Source organism: Chelon labrosus (genome assembly GCF_963514085.1).
Source record: "Chelon labrosus genome assembly, chromosome: 2".
NCBI classification, from domain to species: Eukaryota; Metazoa; Chordata; class Actinopteri; order Mugiliformes; family Mugilidae; genus Chelon; species Chelon labrosus.
The window spans coordinates 15,607,860-15,631,908 of NC_140338.1; the positions used below are offsets into that span (position 1 = coordinate 15,607,860).

Sequence of the window (24,049 nt, forward strand, 5' to 3'; positions counted from 1 at the left end):
AGTCTCTTGGGACAGCTGTGATTGTATCCTGCTACCTGTCCAACACGCATCTAGATGGTGAATATTGATCCAAAAGTCACGTTCACCCATTCAAAGTAGCACACACTGTTTTGTAATGACATCCACTGTGCGGGGATGGCTTATGTTTTGGATGAACCACTGCTGAAAATTATTTCACTTGCAGAATCTGAGGGAATTCATTTTGAAGCGAAGGATTCATGATGATGAAAAACAAATTTTTGGGCTGCTTTTTTTTAATTAAGGAAGAAGGCTTGTTGTTGCTATAACCCTCTACACCCAGGAGCTCAAAATGAAATGAAAAAGATTTATTTACACATTACATCACCAGGAGGGGAGTTTGCATATTTGAGTTTTTGGGTGCGAACCAAGAAAACGGACAATTGCTCATTTTCAGCGTGGAAAGCCGTGTCATATCTTCTTAAGTCAAAAGCTGTTTACTTTGAAGTCTGGCTCGGCTCGTACACAGAAACATCTCAGTGATGCATGGCTGTTCTCTTTGCAGCCTGGGGATGACTCATGCTTCTGAGTGAATAGCAGGATATACAGCTGAGGGCAATGTTTGTCTCTCCAAACACATCAAATGAAACATCAGGCAGACGTTTTCTCCTCTGTGCTACACTAAATGCCCCTCTCTTGCACACACAGATGTGTTTTACATTTCAAATCTTTGCAGGCAGGAATATATTACACAACCGCATTCACTTCAGCACACAAATTGCTGTTTAAAATATGATGGTGAGGAGCTTCAACTGAATTATTACACAACAAGGAGGTCAAACAGGTCGTCCAGTCTTCGCTAGTTTGTGAGTTGGATCCTTGATTTCATCCTGAAGTGCCTTTGGGAAGACCTGCTGGGACTGGTGTGTGAATAGAACTACAAGTAGAAGCAAAAGTCAGGCCTTTTAAACGAAAGTACTACATACACTGATCAGCCACAACATTATGACCATTGACAGGAGAAATAAATAACAGTGACCATCTTGTGACAATCAAATGTTCTGCTGGGAAACTTTTGGACCTGACAATCATTCATGTGGATGTTACTTAGACATGTACCACCCACTTAGACCAGACCAGGCACCCCCACCCCATAGCAATGACACTCCTTGATGGCAGCAGCCATCCCCAGCAGGATGCAGCCTGATACAGGCACACACACAAAAACAGTTTAGGAACAACTAAAAAAAAACATGAAAAACAGCACAAGGTGTTGACCTGGCCTCCAAATTCACTAGATCCCAAACTGATCAAGTATCTGTGGGATCGCCTGAGGCCCCTCCCCTCAACCCACAGGTCCCAAAGGGCCCTCACTAGCAACATGGCGGCACCACAGGACACCCTCAGAAGGCCCATGTCCATTCTCTGATGAGTCACAACTGTTTTGGAGGCACAAGGGAGACCTACACAAAATTAGGAAGGTGGTCTTAATGTTATGCCTGATCGGTGTAAAGTAGTACTATATAAAAGTACAGCCAGTCTCTTGGCAGGTTAAAGGTGATGATTTAACACAGGTAAACTTTTATCTTCAGGCAACCATAACTTTAGATCTTGTAGCCTGGAAATAACAGCAAGCTTAATGAAGCTGAATCAGCAAAATTCAATAATTATTATTATTGTGTGATGAAAGAAGCTTTCGTTGCAGGACTGTTGCATTGAACCACATTAGTTACAAATTTGGCAAATGTCCAATGAGACCCTGTGTGTTTAGACTTGATTTGCAACAAACTGCTTATTACCGTCATCACGTCATCTTTGAATAAACTGAGAGAATAAAATGAGTGAAAAATACACAGAACAGATTTGGAGCAACTTTTACTTCAGGAAAGCAAGCTGTGATAACAACAAAACTTTGATATTTGCTGGGAACTTAGGACAATTAAAAAAAAAAAAAAAAAAACATACTAAGATATAAACAAGACACAATTACAGTTTTGCCTTCCTTCCTCACTATTTTTCATGTCAGTGCCGGTCAGTACAATAGCGCCTCAACTGCAGCAGCTTTTCCCCTGTCACACTTCTAAACTGGGAGCAAAATCAATTTAAAAATGTTCAGTGAGATTCATCTTCTTTCTAATCCTCTCCTGAGGCTCTCTGCACAACAGCAATATTTCCTGTTACAATGAAGCAGCGACTCAGGCACAGCAATGCTCAAGACTGAAAACCAGATTCAAAAGCTAACTTCAGCAATACTCCTTAAGTGCCTCGCATATTGAAAAAGTGAGTATATGTAGGCCACAGAAAATGCACAGCAGCAAAGAGCTATTCATGGTTATATATATATATCGAATCAACCCAGAAAAGAAAGCCATTTGAACCAATTAGGAATACAATGTTCATCAGCAGTAGACCATAGTCCTCAGTCTCTTCACACGTGTCCTCAGTCCTTGTACTCTGTGTACTTTTTGGCCGAGCCCTGCACTTTGCTGGCCGGGTATTTGAGTCGGTTCAGAGCCATTTTCCGCAGCACCGCTTGTGGGAGGTCGACGCGACACTTCTCCGCGAGCTCCACCAGGTAGATCATCACGTCGCTAAGTTCGTGCGCCAGCTGCTCCCGCTCGGACTCGGTCCAGTCCGGCAGACCCTCGGCCACCTCTCCCCGCCACTGGAAGAGCTCCGCCACCTCGCCCACCTCCCCGACCATGGCCAACAGCAGGTTGCGGGGCTGGTGGAACTGGTTCCAGTCCCGCTCGTCCGTAAACTCGGCCTGCATTCGCCGGATATCCTCGACGGTGGGCTCGGCGCTGAAGGTGAACTTCTGCGGCCGCTCTGGTCCTCCATTCAGCCGCTTGCTTGTTTCTCCGTTTGACTTGGCAAACTCTTCGCTGCTGCCGTTTGAAGAAACTGACAACACGTCGTCTTTCACGCCAGATGCTTCTTTTCCGTTTGTTGCCATCATGCTGGACGAATTTTATCAACTGTGCCACGTAAAAAGTTTTAAAAGCGTGTAAACAAGCTGCTCCTCTGCTGCCAGGTGGAGAAATCCCGCCAGTTGCTCGAACGGAAATGACGCAACTTCAGCCGCAAACCGGAAGCGTCATAAAACTGGGGTTTGTAGTTTCAACCGTACGCCAACGCCTGAAATGTCACTTTAAAAGACTACATCTCCCGTGCTCAGTAGAGCCAGAAGGACAAACATGGCTGCCCCCTGTGTAGCAGTAAGCGAGCTGCTGCATAATATGAAACAAATATCTGTATTATATCCAAAAACTTCACTTATAATCAGACGGATAAGCACAACGAGGTCACGATGCGACAGTCAACCACAACCGAGAGCAAAAAGGTAAGAGAGGCGGCGGAGATTAGATATTTAGAGTTTAGTACAACTGACCTGACTTCCTAACATATATTTAACGTCAAGTTTATAAGCATTATCAGGTAAATCTGCCTTAAGTATGAAAGTATTCGTTACACACCAACATCTATGTTTAAATGTTCTGCTGTTGAAATTATTATAAATTATACGAGCAGCATTTTAATATTTTAGATGGGTTTTCTTATGTAATACACTGTCTTCTTTACTGAATATTTTATACACTGCGTTAGTGTATATTTATAAAGCTGGGGCAAGTCCTGACACTTGAGTTTTAGTCTCTAATGTTAACCAAGGTCTGCAACTCTGTGCTACCTTTTTGTTAGATGTGTACTTTAAGTCTTCAGGTTTTAAAACCTCATGTTTAGTCTCAAAGCCTAGATTCTGCCACACACACACACACACAAAACAGGTTTCAGGATGATGCAGGGAATTTACATTAATAAAAGTAAAGCAGCGCCCCATACTCAGGATGCTTTTTGAGATTATGACATTCAGTAATCCGGCATATTATACTGGCTGCTTGCGTTCATCCTGGTAGATCTACTTACTAGATGAGGCTCTCACAGCTGAAGTGTAACCTGTTGACCAAATACGGAAGCACAAATGAACAGGGCTTCCTGGATTTATGATTCTGTTCACAAAGCTGTTGGGTTTACTGCTATTGAGATGCCTGTTGTGTAAAATATTAAGATTATAACACATCAACGTCTGAGCTGTCATGTAATAAATAAAGTACAAAATAAAATGAAAGGATAAATTAAAGATGCTGCTTTGAAAAATGTCTCAAATACAGACACAGAGAAGTATGAACTAATTTGTCTCCAGCCAATCAGCGATTTAATCTTGAAAGGATTGAGATGATTGACGGACGTAACCATACTATGGTTTTCTGGGTCTTGACTAGACTATAGAAAATTATTTTATTTTATGCAGCTGTGAATAGTGCCTCTGCTTCCTGTGTGCACTGCATTATAAGAAAATAGTATAAATCTTGTCACTTTCTAGTGTAAACAAAATATAACATTATAATAACCATTACTTAGAATTTGTATGTAGTAGGCATTTTATTGGGTACCTGTCAGCCAGAGAGAAGCAAGTATTATCCTTTGTCATGGTACACACTTCCCTTTCTTGCCACCTATAAAGTATCTTTTTTGTCCTTCTACCATGTACCTCAGTTCCCCCCAGCAGCTGGTCGGAGTGGTGGGCTTAGAGATCCATGCCCAGATTAACTCCAGCACCAAGCTGTTCTCTGGCTCTCCGGTTCGCTTCTCAGCTCCTCCAAACTCCCTGGTGTCCTTCTTTGACGCATCCTTACCTGGCACGTTACCCGTGAGTAAAGTTGGACTTGATTAAAACTTAATTAAAACAAAAATCGCTATTTTAATCTCACATCTTGTCAAATCCTCGGCTAATGTCCCCAACGTGTCCCCAGGTCCTGAACAAGCGGTGTGTCGAGGCAGCAGTGATGACAGGACTGGCTCTCGACTGTACCATAAATAAAAAGTCACTTTTTGACAGGAAACACTACTTTTACGCTGACCTCCCTGTAAGTTTGCCTCTCCTCGTCCTCGGTTGTCACTTTCTGTGTGCCATCTAGGGTTCAGTAGGTAGGAGAGCGATAGCTCAAGAGTTACGGGTTACCTCTTCTGACAAGCACCATTACAGAGTTACTACCCTCATTCATTTCATGCTGCATCATTGCTTTTACTTTACATGAGCCGTCCTCATCTTGCTCCAGCTTCTCCATGGCAACCCTCCCGGTGAACTCTCTTGGCGTAAGCTCTAATTTAAGTAGTGAGCAAGTCGTGCTGAAGCAGCAGAAATGCTATCGGCCACCTGTACAGACAAATAACGCAGAAAATGACTTTACCACTTTTCTTACTTCACTGCACTTGTATTTTTAGAATATCCTTAGGTCCTTTCCCCATGCCTCTGCTGATCATTTGAAGGTTGCCGTCGTTTAGTTACACTTTGTATTTGAGTCATTATTGGAGGTAAAAACCCTGGATAGAGTTGTCCAATAGAACAACCCTTCACATACGCATACCTCTGTGTAGCTGTTTCCTTCGGGTTATGAACCTTCTGAGCTAATAATATAATATTAAAACAGTTTTAGAAGCAGAGGTCTTCACATGACTGCCAGTAAAGGGCTTCAAACGGATGCCAGCCATTTTCTCCCAGTCTGTGTTTTCTAATCTAATCTCATTCCTTCCTCCCATAAAGTTACCATTGAGTGAACTATTTAAAGCCGAATAAGTTAACTGGTTTATTTACTTTGGCCATTTGGAAGGAAGAAAAGCAAACTGTAAGCACAACTCTACAGTAATATCCATGGGAGTTATTTTTAGTCATGTTTCTGTCCATTTTCTTTTTTTGAAAGTAAGTCCTGTACTCTCTCTTCTTTTTAGCTCTGTTTTGGTCTCCACCATCTCCTAATAATTTCAGGCTCTTTCACTTAGCTTCTAGCTTAGCTGAGGTTCAGAGCAGATCCAGCTAAACGAGAACATGCAGGGATGTAACATTCAGCTGTATCGTAAAGTAGACCAGAATCCAGACTGCAATTTCTTTGACTTCAATTTCAGTTTCTGGTAAACTGACCACGTGTATCATTCTTGCAGCCATTTAAACTTCAGTTGAACAGGATATAGTACAGGTTCAGATTAAAGCAGAGGTTCAGTGGGTTCAGTGGGTTGTAAATTCTAAACCTCAAACTTCCTCAGCGACAGAACAACAGCCCCACAATGTTCACCGTCTGGCTGGGAACTTTGCCTGGTTTGGATAGTTGGCTTTCAGTGGGTTTTCACTGAAGACAGCTGAGTTTGGAAATGATTAGAGCAGTTAGGGTAACGCAGAACAATGGATATAGAGACCACAATTTAAAACAGAAGGCAAAAAAAAATGTTAAAATGCTCTCTCTCTATATATATATGGGACTAGAGCATGTGTGAATAATTCTCTGATATTCACAATATCCATATTTGAAACATAAAAAAAAAATTAAATGGTGGCTATATTTAAGGAAGAATTGATTTTCTTTTTATGGTTTATCAAACGAGAATGTGAAAATAATGTGGGATAATAAAACTACAGTGAATTATCACCTTTGGCTCCATAGAGCTTCCTTAGTGTTTCTCCTACTGCTTTGGTTCACTCTCACTACTCTCAGAGAGCTGTTTGGGAACAAAGCAGGCGGCAGTTTCCAGCAAACATCCATAAAAACCCGGTGTAAACTCCTTGCTCAGCACAAAAACAGCAGATAGACAAAGGTAGGTGGAGAACATTGTGGAGCATTAAGAAGCTTATATTTCCCTCAGGAGTTGGTGGAGACCAAACACAGAGCTAAAAGACTATTTGAATATCGGACAAGAACACAACTCCAAATAAATGATCATTCTGCTTTGTAACTGAATCTTAAAGTTGGTATATAAACTTTAAAGGTGATCATATGCCATCAAGTCCTCTCATGTTTTTGGTCAGAACATTTAAATATAGTTAGTGTTTAAATTCCACGCAACACGCTGTACGATGCGAATAGAAGTGGTAGCGGTGGAGATATCCCCCTCTTTAACACTGATATTTCCATTAAACAGTCATATCCAAGTAATGTTCACTTTGCTCTCTGTAATGGAGTGCTCGCACGGCAAGGTTTTACTACCCTTCAGAGCCCCAGGGTAATTTTACTGCCATTATGAGTGACATTTTAAGGCTTAGATGGAAACGAACAAAATGTCATGGGAGCGCTAAAGTGATTTGCACCACAGAGACCTCCTCCTCTCCTATGAAATGTGGAAATTCTCAGAAGAAAGTTGAAGTTTTGCATTTTGAATTTGTCTGTATTGCCAGAGTAAGATATCACACTAACACAGCTATAAGGCAAGATAATGAGGAGGGTAATTATGGACCTGAGAACTTGGGAGAGATTTCTTTTCTCCCTTTATGGCATATTTTCCATGAAAATCTCAAAAGGAGTGGCTTATAATTAGGGTCTGCTCACAAAGTAGCCAGAGACGCACAGAAAAAGTGCTTTAGCTGGTATTTTTTGTTATTGCGCTCCAGTGAATGAGCTCTTTTTGATATATCTGATTAGTTCACAGTCTGCTTTCTGAGCTAACTTGACGCAGATCTTGAGAGTTTAAATTTCAAAGTGCAAAGTACACATTTTGATTACCACGGTAAATTATACATCATCTCCACAGAAAGTCCACAAATCTTGGAATTCCAGTAAAATCCCCCTCCAGAAGCGTAGAGATTATGGCCGGGTATCAACTCCTTAAGATTCCTTCTCAACAGTCGACACACACAGCAGGGATAATAAAAACCAGATTACAATTCTTCTTCTTCTGTGAGATTTCCCAGTCAACTCACGCCAGTAGCCTGAGCCCGAACCTTTATTTGAGTTTTAAATTCACTGTGTGCAATGATCAGGGTACCTGCTGTTGCCTCGTTTTTTTTTCTGCTATTTAGTTTGCATTAGTGTCATCAGCTGCTCAAACAGTGTCTCTGTGCTGTGTGAAACAAACAGCTTGATGAACTCCAGTCAGAGCAGCTTTAATTATGCAAATGATGGGATATATATATATTTTTTTTACGCATTCGACCCCAAGTTTGAGTTTAATCTGCAGTGTGTACTTTCGAAACCGGTTACAGGAGCCAGGGAGAAACTGTCCCGCCCTTGAAAAATACATTTGTAAATTGCGTCGTACATTATTGATACGTTCCACTAGAAATCCTTGATTGCATTTTGTAAAACACCACAGCCGCTCATTAAATGATTAATGCCGCTGTCCAGCCGCCGTTCCTTCTTTGAGCCGAGATGGCAGGCGAGGCACGTGTACAAAGTTTTTACCGGCCCTTTAATAACGTGCCCCGGCATCTCGGCGCTAATCTAAATAATTACAATTTCCTTGAGGTGTTAGGTTTCCAAATAAACGGGTGTGGCCCGGGCCATGGAGGCTCTGACATGTGTTTAAGGAGAGGAATAAAATCTTTGTGACCTCGCTGGGGTGGCTGAGAAAAACACCAGCGAGCTTGAGTGAGGAATGAGACGGCCCACTGAGACCTTTTTAAGACAGAAAATGACTCAGCACCTCACAACATGGGATTAAGTGTGGGGGGATTAAGCGCTGAGTGTGTGTGTGTCTGATCCTGTACGTACAGTATGTAAGCATCAGTTTGGATGTGAAAAAAAAGGACAAAGAGTCACTGGAACTCCTCGTTAAGGCTCAGTCTTCTGTCAGAGTGTAATTGGGAAAGCTTAATGTGACTACCAGGATCTTATTAACAGCAAACTTGCCTCATCCTTCATTATGCTGCCCGAAGTAGTTGATTTATTATGCAGGGAATGCAAATAGTCCCCACTTATACGGATGCTCCCTTACGTACGGTATCTATACTTCATCCTGCAGCAGAGGCAAAAGTAGGGAACGGGGGATTTCTGTTAAGCTCTGTTCGCAAAATCCTGCAGATTTCAGGAGTGAATCCACTGAGAAGAGCAGACAGTGAAGCAGAAAATCCCAGCATTGTTTTTCCCTTTCTGTTTTTTAAAAAGAGGAGGCGTGGAGGTGATTGATCATGTCGATCAGACGTGCAGAAAGCTGGTGACTAACACCCCCCTCCTCCTCCTCCTCCACCTCCTCCTCCCCTACGTCCTCACTCTCTTTAGCATAACTATGATTAATGTTTAGTTCTTGTGATGTGGTCGCCATAGTAACGCGGGGAAATTAATACTGGAGGCAGCAGGTTCTTTTAGGAATAGACGAGCGCATGAAATATTTATTCCTGTGCTTTTGTGGGAAAAGAAACCTTGAGTGGAACGGCAGCCGGCGCTGTGTTTAATCGAGGCTGTCTCGTCCTTACATAGACACATGACACTGGCTGGGTTACTCACCGTGCAGTGTAATCCCACTCTAGGAATTTGTATCTTGCAATCATAATTTGATGGCATTAGGGTACAGATTTAGGGAAATTAGAAAACTTTTTACTGCCCTAAACGTACTCATATCGCACTTTTTAATACACGTTAGGCACTGACGTCTGATAAAAGCTCAACCAACAGCCGAGGATTTTCAGTGGTAACACCTAAAGTGAATGGAAGACGACATTAGAATGGAAGTGCCTGTGCTACTTTTTTGTCTTTTAGTCAATCTAATTGCTGGCACTGCAGGGAGGCGACAAAAGGTTCTGTTTCATGCTTGCATATTTTAAGGCTTTAAGGTAAAGTTTTAAATAATTAGATTTTCCTCCTCTCAGGCCGGATACCAGATCACTCAGCAACGGCGGCCGATCGCAGTGGACGGCATGCTGACCTATAGCCTCCTCGGAGGGAAAAAGAGGGGCCAGGTGATAAGGAAAAACGTGCACATCAAACAGATTCAGCTGGAGCAGGACAGCGGCAAGAGTCTCCATGATGACGTCCGCAGCCAGACGCTCATAGACCTCAACAGAGCAGGTAATGCTGGAGAGCATCCATCAGTGCTGTACCATTAAAGAGCAGGGATTCTGTATTTTTTCTTACTTATGATAAATTCCCCAAGAGGCCTTAGTATATCTAATTCCTCCTGTTTTGAAATCATTAAATATTCATTGGCAAGTTTGTCTTGGGTGAAATGTTTGTTCATTATGATGCACATGATTCTTTTGAATCAACAACCACCTAGGGCGAGAGTAGTACCCAACAAATATACAGTTTACTGCTGTTTGAGTAAGGTTCAGCTGTTTAGATAAATTCCTTCCCACAACCTTTTTAATAAGAAATGAAACGGTGAATGCACTTGGCCCTGAAACCTATGAGTGGTATACTAACACATTGTCTGAGTTTTCATAAAATTTGTTGACAGTGCAAGAACAAGTTTTTGTTTAATGCTGGTAGAAAACAGTGTTTGACAGAGATTGCATGTGAAGCTGCTGAGGTTTGTCACGGCGCTCCGTGGGATAGGTACCTTAAAGAAGTGAAACACAGCCGCCTTCTCGTGCGTCAGGTGTAGGTCTAATGGAGCTGGTGATGGAGCCAGACATGAGCTGTGGGGAGGAGGCTGCTGCAGCTGTCGGCGAGCTTCAGCTCATCCTGCAAGCCCTGGGCACCTGTCAAGGCAACATGTCTGGTATGGAAATCGCTCTCTGTCTCTGCCTCCCTCTCTCTATTTTTTTTTTTTTTCTTTCCGAGCTTCTAAATCTCTAAACTTATTTCTTTCTCTGCATGTATTGTTGTGGCTCTTTCTCCTTAGAGGGCCAGATGAGAGTGGATGCCAATGTGTCTGTGCACATCCCAGGTGAGCCGCTGGGCACCAGGACAGAAGTGAAGAACATCAACAGCATCCGGTACCTGGCCAGGGCTATAGGTAGGCACTATTAAAAAAGCTTCAAACTTGAGATAGTGAGATAGGCGTTATGGGACTTAGTATATCTGAACATGTCTAAATTGGATGCAGGATTGCTCATGCACCATAGATCTTTAATTTGTGTTTGCATGCGGTGTCAGAATTACTTGGACGTACATGTGTGCGTTAAGCTGGTAAATTTGTGAACTACACTGGTTCAGCACTGAGAGGAAGTCAGAAGATTACACACATACACACACACACACACACACACACAGGCGGAAGTCTTAAGAAGTGATTTTCCAACCACTGCGCAGATTTCACGTCAACAACCTATAGCTTTAGTTGGTCAAGACACCTGCATGGCATTAGTTATTTTTTCAACAGTTGTATAGAGATAGATTATATCATTTACTATTCACTATATCACAATTACAGTGGGTCAAATGTGCCTTTTAAAATCATCTTATGGTTTTAGAAGCTTCTGCTAACTGACATAATATGAATCAGTTGGTGTAGAGGTGTACCTGTAGATTTCAAGGCCTACCTTCAAAGGGGAGGTTTCCAACCCTGAAGCACGGGGGTGGCAGCATCATGTTGTGGGGCTGTTTGGCTGTAGGAGGTACTGGTGCACTTAAGAAAATAAGATATATAATATGGATATTAAAGCAACGTCTCAAGCAAACAAGGTCGAGATATTGGAGTGGCCCTTACTAATCCCTGTCCTCATGCTAATAAAAAAAAATATATATGGTGGCCAGACCTGAAAAAAGCATATGCAAGCAAGGAGGACTACAAACCTGACTCAGTTACACCAGTTCTGTCTGAAGGAATGGGCTCTGCAACTTACTGTAACAGACTGAAATGTATGTAAAACCATTCAAATGTGAAGAAATAAATAAAAACTGAAATGTTTCTGAAAAATAAATTAGTGATCCTAAATTACCTAAGAAAGATAATGTGTACTAGGATTAAATATCTTAAATCTAATGGGCTAAGGTGTGCTGCACTGCACATTTACAGCAGACGTGAAGTGACTGCCAGTTAAAATAACAAACATCGAAAGAACCTCTAAAACGTAATAGATAGATAGATAGATAGATAGATAGATAGATAGATAGATACTTTATTAATCCCAGGGGAAATTCAAGCATCCAGTAGCAGTTACAAACATTGAACATAAAATACAAAAGCTATATAAAAAATAGAAAGTGACTAGAAATAAAATGTTTATACAACTATAAACTATGTTAAAAATATAAAGTGACCTGTTAGAAATATAAATATAAAGTGACCTGTTAGAAATATAAATATAAAAATAATAATTACGCTTTATCTAGAAATTTCCCCACTACAAGTAAACTTAATGCAATTTAGTGCGTTAGATTTGTTTAGTATGAATCTAAAACACTACGTGAAACACTACGTGACGTGCACACTGTTTTTGAGGATATATTATAGTAGCCAAGAACTGCACACTACACACACTGTATAAATATCCCACAATGCCGTTCAGTAGAGGTGAGATTGGAAGGCTGCCACAGTTACATGGGACAATTGCCACACAATAGTTAAATGCAGAGCGGTGTGTCTGATACATACCGTTCCTTGTTCACATGGAGTAGCATGTTGGATAACAGTGTTGAGTATGTAGCGCATAATTTGTTGCTGGAACCACTGACTTCCTGGAGTATCCGTTGGTTGCCTGGCAACTGGCCCCAGTGGCATTATTGCCAATATTTCTCAGTGGGATATAAGAAAGCTCGATGGCATGGTAATTACTCTGAAGTGGGCTGGTTTTATGTGAATGGATATTTATTTGACGTCTTAAATCCCTTCAAAAGAAAAAGCTAATTCGTGATTGTAAAATTTCACAGAATGACATTAATGTTTCCCTTGCTGATGCCGTTTTTAATCAGTCAAAATGTTTTCTGACCGCAGGTAGCCTCGCTTAAAATGACTTGTTCCTTTTCATTCTACTGAGGGAATTACACTTGTTTTTCCTACATTTCATTCATTTGACAGCTATAGATATAAAGACACAGTGTGACAAAACATATTTTTATGTCAGCGCTAAAAAATAGTTTTTTTTTGTTGAAATGAAAACAAGATGGTCGATGCTGACAGTAACTTCTGAAGCGTACGTACAGGACTGACAGCCATTCATAAACTATTAGCTGAGTGATGGCAGCGTGTGATGGTGAGCTGACTTCTCGCAGCGGCTTCACTTAAAAACAGCAAAGATTCTCTGTGGGCTATAACTTCTCTGATTGAGCTTCAAGCTGACAAAGAGTCCCGGCCGGTAAATTTGAGCATTTTTACATTCAGATTTTTTAAAAAAGCGTGGTTTGACATGCCGCGATGCTGTGCTTGAATTATTTATCAATGTATCACATTGGCTCAGCGCTAAATTGGTGTTTAAAAGTCACGGGGAAAAACATCATTCATCAGATTTGTAACGTGGCAGCGGTCTGAGACCTGAGGATTGCCGGTGTACAACAGCAGTTGTTTGGCATTTACCGGCGAATTAAGTTTGTGGTCTGAATTTGTGCTCCTGTTCTCCCTTTTATTCGCCAGACTATGAGATCCAGAGACAGATTGAGGTCCTGCGGCGAGGGGGGAAGGTGCAAAACGAGACCCGAGCGTATGATTCCAAATCAGGGTAAGAGGATGAAAAATCAGCAGAGTGATGCCAAGATTTAGCCACTATAACACCCTCTGACTGGGATCCTTGCCTGGTTCATTAGTCCTGAGCTTTGCCGACGATGAACCATCATGGTAATGATGATGAATAGAGCCATTTGGATGCTACCGTTGTCCTGTGTTATCTGTGAGACGCTCGCGGGCTTATGAGCTCACAGAATGAGCCAGCTACCACACAGCTGAGGCCTTGATCATCTTCTGGTGCTCTGCCTGCCTCCCGCGAGGCCTCGCATGTCCGAGGTAGACGGGGAAGCGTGTTAAACAGTGTGTGCGTGTGAGGGCCTGCGATCGGCTCTTTCTTCTCGTTCCTGAAAGTGGCAGGAGATCTGACGACGCTGGTTTAAAGGGGACCATTGGCACACATAATGTTCACATTCTTTTTTGTTTTATTATACATTTGTTTGATTATTTTTGTCATTGTTAGGTCGGTAGATTTGTTTTTCTCAAATTATAAAATATCTGGGAATGATAACAATCAGAAGATGTATCAGAAGGTTGATTTGTAACATCTTGTCTTCTAGGGAGACCATTCCTATGAGGGACAAAGAAGGTCTTCAGGACTACAGGTGTGTGAGTTTGTGGGCTTCCTGCATATACTGTATACTGTATATTGAAAGATGAACGCAGCCACCTGGACTGAAAATGTGAAACCAAAAAAAGTGGCTTAAAGTACAATACCACTGATGGTCAGTAGGCGGTGGAACCAAAAAAAGCTTCAGATCCACTCCATTTAAAAATGGTTATCTTAAAGGATTATTTTAAAGGATTATTTTAAAGGATTATTTTAAAAGATTATCTTAAAGGATTATCTTATTTTATAATTAAGATGATATTACGTACAGGTATGTTTGGGGGCATGCTTGATTCATATGGCTGGTCTGAAGTAATTCACAAGCCATCCTCAGGTTCTCGGTCAGATCTACCCATCGCTCCTCCCCAGCTCCTCCCTCTCGTCCAAAATAACAATGGCCAAATGTCAAACTCTGTGGCTACGTCTATCTTTTACATACAGTTAATAGTCATGGCAGATGATTATGTCTTCACTGGAGACTGTTGAGCAGCACTTCGATGGAGAGAAATAAACATCAGTCTAGACCTTGGCTGTGGGTGTGTGTGTGTTAGATGATTGAGGTCGGGGGAAATGATAGATTGACATGTTTAAGCCTGATGGAGTCAAATCATCCGCAGACCAAATGAAATATGGTACAAGTGTGGCGTCAAGAGGACTATTAGTGTCTCAACAAAAGCCTAAGCTCCCTTTCTCTGAGCTTATCTGTGCTGCTGATAAAGCATTCTCCACCTCTCCCTCCCTTCCCCTGCCTTTCTTCAGGTTTATGCCAGAGCCCAACCTGCCCCCTCTGATTGTGTATGAGGATAATGCATCGCTGCCCACTGGCATTGATGCATGCCAGGCGGTGGTGGTGCAGAAGATAAAGGAGACGCTGCCAGAGCTACCCAGTGTCAAAAGAGACAGGCTGGTGCAAATGTACGGCATCCTGCCCGAGCACAGCTTCACTCTGGTGGTGAGTTTCCAAGTGGGTGAGAAAGAACCGCGTCCATTCACCAAATTAGTTGTGTAGCTTTCTTTTAATTGCCGTCCGATCAAATCCGATCAGGCCTGGCCGCGGTTCTGCTTGAGTCTAGCAGGAAGCAGCTGTGTGCCGGTGAACTCTGCTGAGGCGATTTGAGCCTAATTAGATAACGTACCTGTGAAAACCATTTTCATGGGTCTGTGCTGCAGAATGAGGACGGGCTGGTGGAGTACTTTGAGGCGGTGTTGAAGGCGACCAAGAAGGAGCCCAGGAAAGTGATTGGCTGGGTGACAAATGAGCTGGTGGGTCTCCTCAAACTGCAAGACATGAGTGTGAAGCAGAGGTGAGAAGCACACAAACAAACCCTTACTCTAATAACACAATGCTTAGTGTTTATCACACATGTCAGGTGCAAGAAGTCTCCTCTGAGAGCTAATGTTATGCCAATCAGGCATAACATTATGACCACTGAAAGAGAGGTAAATAACATTGGCCATCTTGTGACAATACAATGTTCTGCTGGGAAACTTTTGGACCTGGCATTCGTGTGGGTGTTACTTAGACATGTACCACCCACCTAGACCAGACCAGACACCCCCACCCCATAGCAATGACACTCCTTGATGGCAGCAGCCATCCCCAGCAGGATGCAGCCCGACACAGGCAAACACACAAAAATGGTTTAGGAACAACTCAAACAAACATGAAAAACAACACAAGATGTTGACCTGGCCTCCAAATTCACTAGACTGATCAAGTATCTGTGGGATGCACTGGAACAAGCCTGATCCACAGAGGCCCTTCCCCTCAACCTATAGGACCCAAAGGCCCCCACTAACTCCACAGGACACCCTCAGAAGGCCCATGTCCATTCTCTGATGAGTCACAACTGCTTTGGTGGCACAAGGGAGACTTACACAATATTAGGCAGGTGGTCATAATGTTATGCCTGATCAGTGTCAGGATCAGGAGGGGTGATGAGACGCATACAGATGGGCTGAACTTTATAATTTCTGCCTTCAACTTTAGAGCCAAGAGGTCATGGGATCATTTTTTATTTATTTTTTTAAATTGACTCATTCTCTGATAAACAAAACAACGTGAAAGGTTAAACTATTTATCTGGTGCTTTGGGATTAAGACGCCGGCCATTAACCACAACATCCTCAGTTTAGGTCAAGGCCAGACACCTTAGTTGCACCTCTGTTTCCCTTGTTTCCTTGTCTGTAATGAAGCCATAAAAACAGCCTTTTAAAGAAAGAGCTTTGGAAGAAAATGGTGCAGTCTGTCAGGTTTGTCTTTCTGTTCTCTCCGAATCAGTGGTTTCATTTATGTGTGAAGCCGTGTCAAAATGAATCGTCACCTAGCAGTGATTGAGTACATCTATAGTGTCACAAGTGTAGCTCCTTATCCTGTAACACATGACTAAACTTTAATCAGAGACACTTAAAAGGAACGGGCTCTTTTGTAGCAGATAACTACACAGGTGGAGTTTCCTCTTAATAAACACACACACGTGAGCATTAGCTCTGAGTCAAACACACACAAGGAGGAGGGTGGAGGGGAGTGAAGCAAACCTGGCAGCAAACAGCGTTGGCATGTGTGTGTATCAGCAGAGTGAAGTTGCCAAAATTTGCCTGACAGGATTTACTAGCGTGGAGTAGCCAATAACAAGAGGTGGAGGGGAAGCAGGAGATCATGTGGGAAGGGTTGTAAACATGAACTGCAGGAGCTCGTCTGTCAACAGCAGTCCAACAGGTCCAACATTACACAGGGTTTTTAATAAACACTTTGCTGTTGTTAACCTCTGTCACTGTCCTCCGCTCTCTACCACCAAACGTCACCCGTTCTTATCGGCAGCTTGTGATATTTTGGTGCGTGGTTGTAAAACAGGGATGCTGGGATAACGCTAAAGTAAACCTGAGAATAAGAAGTGCCATTGTGTCAGTAACTGAGGAGTTAAGTTTTATAAATATGAAAACTAGTTAGTGTGTGTCAATCTAGTGAAAAAAGTAACGATGTCTTATAATAAAAAGTGATGTTTTTTATTTTTAATTCTGTCTAGTTTTTGGGTTTGTTACCAACATCCCATCCAAAAATGTGAGTAGGTAAATCATTGGATATTCCTGTGTTCAGTCCCTTTAGTCCAGAAAAGCCTGTTGTATAAGCGGATCATTACATTTTGGAGAATGTGTTTTGAGTAAAGTTATAGCTCTTAAAGTTAAATCCATTTCAATTTTTTACACAAAAAGAGTTGCAGCGGTAGCTTTCATGCTTCCAGATCACATCCAATCTCTCCAGCTGTTTCCGTTGGTGGCACACTATGACGCTAAAACAAATAACACGCTCATTTCGGCTCTTTTTAGCAATTTTCTTCAAATGGCGGTTTAATTTTTACTGCAGCCAAAAGAAAAATGAGGGTGGGCGGAAGCAAGTCCAGCTGAGACTAGCAAAGGGACGCAGCGATAATTTCTCAGGACTAAAACCCCTGCATCACTACAGTGCACATGAAATTGAAGTAACATCGGCACAGATGCTGTGAGATTTACTTTATCTTCTGTTCTGCGACGGTTGCGGAGAAGCATTTGTGTGTGCAAGGCAGCCACAGAGTAGCTGCTGTTTATTTATGCATGATGTTGCATTAGCTGTGGTTGAAAGGAGGATAGTTAAAGAAAAACAAAGAGTGGCCCGGCAGGAGTGTCAAAAGCTGCAGATTGGGAAGAAGCAGGGAGACTGAGTCATATAAGTGCTCGGAGAAACATTTTAAGTACTTGGGACAATGAGGAAATAATTGGCAGTTTGGGCACCAGAAGGTAGGTCTTAAAGAGTTCTGTTAATGACTGCAAATATGCTCGTTCTTGTGCATATAATCACGGGCAATATTAGATTTTATCCTGTCTGGGCGGCCCAAATTTCTTTCACTCCTCTGGCTCTAAACTGGATTAATGAAACAAGAAACGAGGAAGCAGATTGGTCGGTCAGTGAAACTGCAGACATGTCATTAAGAGCACGTCCAGGCGCTTCCACCAGCTCAGACAAGTCACTTTCCAGTCAGGGTTTCCCCACTCAGGAAAGCAGCTGGCGGCTGCCTGTGAGAGGGGAAACTTGGTGGCAGGTTTGTGGCAGGATGGCGACAGCGGGATGACAGGATTGTGAGAGGCGCACATGATTTTAATGTTAAAAATGTCAAAGGAACAAAATATAATGAGGGTTCTCTATTTCCATCCCAACTTTCCTTTTTGGCTGTGCCTCCTCAACCAGATGAGCTCAAGTAGCTCTTCTCCTGCACCACCCAAACATGTTCTCATGAAAGGATTATGAAATGGAGAATTGAACCATTTTCATTATGTAAAAATGGATATTGGTATAGCATGTTTGACAGTTGTCACTGAATAGTCAAGATGCCAAAAATGAAAGCATCGAGTGACAGAAACTGGACACATCAACCTTTTAGCCATTTAAATTGATTGGTCATAATTTCTATTCATTCATTACTTACTCCTTCTTCTATTGGTTATTCATGTGTTATTCATTACTTATTTCAGCTGTTAATTTCTTAACACAGTTTATTTTACATTAGTTTAAACTGTGTAAGTTAATTTTTGGCTGTTTCAAAACGGTGTATCTGCTGCCTTGTAATATTTTACCATTATACTGCTGTTTAGTTTGACCTGCTATCTTTACTATTTAGTTTTTTATACTACCTGCAGAATTTCCATTGCTGCTAGCTAACCATTCACATTTTTTGTAGCTAGCTTAAAAGTTTATCCATTCGTTTTTCGCTGTCTGTTCATGTATTAGTCCACTTTTAGCTATTTCTAATCCGTTAGACAACAACTTGTACAGTTTATTGTTTTATCCATTTACCATTGACATGTATCCATTGTTTTTTTAACAATTTAGCTAACTTTTCTTTTTTTAGCTAGCTCAGCAGTATTTATTCTTTTTTTAAGTGTGTTCAGATATTAGCTAATAGGGTTGAAATAGCTGTACAGTTTGTACAGTTTATTGTATAAACCATTTAAAAGGCTTTTATCCATTTTCCGTCACCATTGACGTGCATCCTCACTTTTGAACTATTACTATTATTACTATTAACTCTTGTAGCTAACGGTGTCGATCTTTTTTTTAGCTAACTCAACAGTTTATTCATACTTTTTCATCTGTTCACACATTATCCATTACTTTTAGCTAGCATTTACTATTTTTTAAAACTACTAGCTAACTATGTTAATATATTATTACAATCTGCCTCTGTTTTATCTGTTTTTTTTTAATTTCTCAGGACTAAAACCCCTGCGTCACTACAGTGCACATGAAATTGAAGTAACATCGGCACAAATGCTATAACGTTTTAGCTAACATTTTAAATTCCATTAATACTTGGTTTCTAGCTAACAGTTTAAGCAATTTTTTCTTCTTTTTTTAAGGTTGTGCGTTACTTTACTTTTCCAATGTCCGTACATTATCCTAGCTAAGAAGCAGTTTATTCTTTATTAGTTATTTTAAAATGTTTTATTTCTCATTTTTTACCATTTATATTTTTATTTTTTCATGAAGTACATCTAAACATTTTGGAATTATTTTAGCTTTAGCTATTTACTGTTTATATGTACCCATTACGTTTTACTAATGCTTTGTGTGCTAAGCTTTAATAATTTGATAATAGTGATTCAATATGTCCAGAGTGTATAGGTGGATAGGCTGCAGCCCATTCAATATTTATTTTATTTATTAATTATTCCATCTTCTCTGCTTGCTGGCTTACATGGTGTTACAGCTGACTCCAAGTGTGGGGGGCCGCTTGCTAGATTTGTAATATTATTTGGCTTTTCATTTTGCATGAATGTAGGGGTGTATTTTATTTCAAAATGCATTTCTTGAGCTTTCAGTGTGGTCCCCATAAAACTGCAAGAGTTACCTCTGAGGTGCAAATACCCGTGGTTAGGAATCACTGCTTCATTTGACATATACGTAAACTGAGTTGTGTTTATAAAGATTCATCCACACTGACTAGGCCATGTATCGACTGACCATTAATTATTATTAATTACAGACTTTTTGATTTAGTTTACCTGGATTAAACAAGCAGACATGGGGCAGACAGAAACACTGCAATCAAAGCGCAAATGTCGAAAGACTCTTTAGTGCCTTCTCTCCATCTCCCCAGCCATTTATATCACTTATTCAAGTCCATCTATTAAAGTGAAATTAAATTACCCCTTAATTTGATTTCAGTCCAATCACTCCTTCTGCCCTGGCTGAGCTGCTGGATCTCCAAGAAACAGGACACATCTCCTCTTCGATTGCCAAGCAGGTCAGTCAGCTACACAGACCACGCAATTACCCCCATCCGTCTGTGCTTGTTCGTATTCTGGCTCTCACCTGCGTCTTACGGGTTTCTCTCTGCTCTCAGGTGTTCCAGGAGATGTGGAGGTCATCAGGCAAGACGGCCCTGCAGATCATCCAGGAGCAGGACTTGGGGCTTGTTAGTGACTCTGCACAGCTGCACGGCATCTGCCAGAAGGTGGTGGACTCGCATCCTGAAGAGGTTAGGGCTGAAACACAAAACCTCACACGTAATTTAAAAAAAAAGGGGAAGGGATATTTGTGCATGTTTGAGTTTTCTGTGCCTCCCCGTAGGTCCAAGCCATCAGAAATGGGAACAAGAAAGTTTTGAACAAGCTGATGGGCCTGGTCCAGAAAGAGACCAAAGGCAGAGCTGACCCGGTTCTGGTGAGGGAGATTCTGCAGAAGAAGACTTCATGAGGGGTCGGACCGTGCTGCAAGACAACTAATTTATACATCTGTATGGAAATATTGAATACATGGCTGATATATAAAACCAGATTTACTGGTTACTCATGGGCAAGCTTAAAATTAAGCTTATTACCTGAGGTTGTCATTATGTAAATACTGTATTCACTGGACATTCTGTTGTTTATTTATGTGTTTGAAAAGTAATAAAGCTTTTCAGGTGATCACGGTTTGTAGCAAAAAGGCATTCTTGATCCCTGTGTTTTAACTTCCTAATGAGATATTCAATGTGGCTTTTATGTGCTTTATTTTTGCTTCATATTCAGCTGTCTTTACTGTAAGTAGGGTGAGACAAGGTGCGCTCGAGAAATATTCCTCTGAACGGACCTGCATATGATTTAGTGTAACCCTTTCCATTTAACCTAATGTACCGTTGGCTGCAGCCATACGGACCATTATGCTCATTTGAGAAGAGGAAGACGAGATTGCTGACGTGCCAGACAGACATTTCATTTAAGTAGGAGTGATCAGTGAGCTCCCTCTTGTGGTTCAAGCCGGCCATTTTTTCCACTACATCAGATGTGCAGTCATCCTTGTATTCATGCTTTAAGGCTTCTTCTTCTCTGAGGTACATATACTGAACCTCATAAGCTAATGATAGCTGCCACATCAGTTACGTTCAGAGAAGGCAAGTCAAATTTAGTAATTACAGATTAAGGAAGGTGGTTGTAAACTTAGTGATCAGATTTTACTGTGTTCAGATCAGAAGCATGTTACTACAGACTGTGGTTTCTGGTTGTAAAGGCTGACCGGATCCAGCGCCCTATATTCTGACCCATTTACACATTTTCTCCAACTTGCTCCATATCACTTCAGTTTACTGCTGGCTTAATGACCCGTTTACACAGGTAACAGCTATAAAATGATGCAGCTTAGTTGTTCTTGTGTATTCAGGTATTAATGGTGCGCAGGATGTTTATAAAGTGTCGTACACCACAGTTTGCCCCAATGCTGCTGCATGTCCCAGTCACTTGCATGTGAACGGTGAATGTAAAACGATGTGTTTACCCAAGAACAAGACCTAGTTTTGAACAAGATCTCTCTCTGGGGGTTGCTCGGAAGCTGAATGTGTATTAAATGAGGCCGTCAGTGTCTACAGAACAAACAGCCGCAAAGCAACTCCGGGAGAAAAAGAACAAATTTATTGATGTGTCGGATGAATCCTCTTAGGGAAAGAAGCTTGCTTTCTGGGTTGAAAATCTAGCATTTTAACACACTGAGCGAATCCCGTTTCATTTACCAGAATTTTGCTTTATTAAAAAGAGGCATACCATTGCATTTCATACATCGACTACGAACAGCAACCTGGTCAAATCACGAACAGAAAACAGGCCTAACGCCTTCAGAAAGGACGAATCTTTGGAATATAAGACCAGGCAGGAGCCGGTCCATATTCTTGGTTGTATTGATTGCACTCACGCCGCAGTGACTGCCACACTGTGGTTAACACAGACCGAGTGGCACTGTGGTATGAAAAGGCTGATAAAGTGCTCTGATACATTCAGAGAGTTATTCAATAGATCTCAAAACGACTGACTGATACAAATATACATTTCTATGCCTTTTTTTTTTTTGTTGTTGTGGTAAAAACATGTCAGCATACAAAGATTCTGATGCATAATTCATCCGCCGCCTGCATAGCATCTAGTAGTAGACTGGATTTAAATAGGGAACAGAAACACGCATGTCAGATTTAAACCTTAAAGTTAAAACCCAGCACTTAATCTTCGGAGCTAAACCAGTGAAATGAGAACGTCGATCTACTTAGTTACCAGATAGAGTTTAAACCGCATTATCTCCCAACACAAAAATGTGTTTACTTGTACTTAGATCTACTTAAAGCAGGCCATTATCTCAGAGTCTGAATTTTTTTTAAGTGGAAAAAATATCTGGAGACTGAGGAATTATAAATGTTTATGTCTTGATTCTCTTCCCACAATCAGTGACGGATTGTTTTGCTCCAAGAGTGTTTATGAAAAACTCTGTGACAATGGATAGCTTCAAGTGAAAAAGTAAAATTTGTATTACTCATACTGTTTAAATCAATTAGAAATAACTAAAATCTGAACTTAGGCACCAGTTTACAAGCATATCTGTCCCGGCAAATAAATTTTTTACAGAAGCATGCTTTGTAACAAAACATATAGCTCTTGTATTCATCGTCCACTCCAACAATCATGTGCAATACCTGGATTGAAACGAGGATTTAGAACATGCTGCCCTCTGTAATCTGTTCCAACACATACAAAACTACATGTCTCTCTCTCCCCGACAGTGAGATTTTATCACAACTTAAAGACAACACAACCCCTAAACACAAGATAGTGATGACAGACTATCAACTAAAAAGCCTCCGATACAACCACGTTGGAAAAGAGATGTCAATAAAAACTCAAAAAAAGAAAAAAAAAAAGCTTAAATACCCCTTCCCATTGTGAAAATATGCAAAACTTAATTACAACCCAAACGTACTTGATTTGCATAGCGTCCTACGTGTCCAGAACATTTGTTTTCTCACAATATGTACATTCTACAAATCACCACTAAAGTAAGGCAAATTAAATATAGCACTGAAAATCAAATCCCTGGTTCTGCTGCTTGTCAGCGTGCGCGGAGCTGGTGAATGTGTGTGGATGTGGGCGCATTGTAGAGAAAACCGCTTCACCCAAGGTCCATTTCAAGAAGAGAGGAAACAGAGCGTGCATTTGAAGAGTCCTGAGGTACCATCAGTGTGAAACAGAAATCAACACAGACACCATCTTGTGAAAAGACAAAAGTTTAGCCATGTACCACTTTTTGCATAAGGACAAAGTCTGAGTTTGGATGTGCTTTCACAACATCGCCAACATTGCCGCTGTTCAGCTACAAGGCTAATAACAAATCAATATTGAATGTAATCCCACGGCGTAAAGGCAACACTCCTAAAAGGCCACCTGAGTATTTTACAAAAGTGAGAAGCAGACATATCGCTGTGGTTTGAGCTGGTTGTTGAACACATTCAGGACCTTGAAGGCTGCTGTTTGATAAAAACAGATGTTTGTCTAATCATCTCTCTCCGGTCTTTGGTTGGAGGACCCGGAGCTCGCCTTTGTAGAGATAATCGTCTGGTGCAGTCTCCACCAAATAGGTCACGGCTTTCCAGCTCAAAGTTTACAATAAAGTTTAAAAAGAGGAAATTTAAAAAGATTGTTTTGATTGGAAAATAAATATATATATATATTTATTAAAAAAGTTCAGAGGTTTCCTCATTAAGTAGTGCCTGAAAAGGACAAAAAGTATCAAAAGAGAATTTTATAATCTTTCAGAGTTAGGCTGGAGTCATCACAGAGGCCTACTGGGACGCAA

The 24,049-nt window shown here is 41.2% G+C and overlaps 2 protein-coding genes across 2 annotated transcripts; one reads left to right on the forward strand and one right to left on the reverse strand.

Moving 5' to 3' along the window:
• Positions 1 to 1,816: 1,816 nt before the first annotated feature.
• Positions 1,817 to 2,927, reverse strand: dctpp1 (dCTP pyrophosphatase 1). Its single transcript, XM_084561686.1, has one exon. The coding sequence runs from the start codon at positions 2,915 to 2,917 to the stop codon at positions 2,399 to 2,401; it is 519 nt and encodes a 172-aa protein (XP_084417812.1). The 5' UTR covers positions 2,918 to 2,927; the 3' UTR covers positions 1,817 to 2,398.
• A 207-nt stretch (positions 2,928 to 3,134) lies between these two features.
• On the forward strand, positions 3,135 to 20,666 carry gatb (glutamyl-tRNA(Gln) amidotransferase, subunit B). Its single transcript, XM_084561677.1, has 13 exons — positions 3,135 to 3,301; positions 4,513 to 4,666; positions 4,770 to 4,883; positions 9,587 to 9,785; positions 10,315 to 10,437; positions 10,561 to 10,674; positions 13,231 to 13,315; positions 13,878 to 13,922; positions 14,687 to 14,879; positions 15,098 to 15,231; positions 20,126 to 20,204; positions 20,304 to 20,438; positions 20,531 to 20,666. The coding sequence occupies exons 1-13, from the start codon at positions 3,156 to 3,158 to the stop codon at positions 20,654 to 20,656; spliced, it is 1,647 nt and encodes a 548-aa protein (XP_084417803.1). The 5' UTR covers positions 3,135 to 3,155; the 3' UTR covers positions 20,657 to 20,666.
• Positions 20,667 to 24,049: the final 3,383 nt, after the last annotated feature.

Coding starts and splice junctions, on each gene's coding strand:
- gatb (XM_084561677.1), top strand. CDS start 3,156: ATGGCTGCCCCCTGTGTAGCAGTAAGCGAGCTGCTGCATAATATGAAA. Junction 10,675..13,230: donor GTACCTGGCCAGGGCTATAG/GTAGGCACTATT, acceptor TTTATTCGCCAG/ACTATGAGATCCAGAGACAG. Junction 15,232..20,125: donor GACATGAGTGTGAAGCAGAG/GTGAGAAGCACA, acceptor ATTTGATTTCAG/TCCAATCACTCCTTCTGCCC.
- dctpp1 (XM_084561686.1), bottom strand. CDS start 2,917: ATGATGGCAACAAACGGAAAAGAAGCATCTGGCGTGAAAGACGACGTG.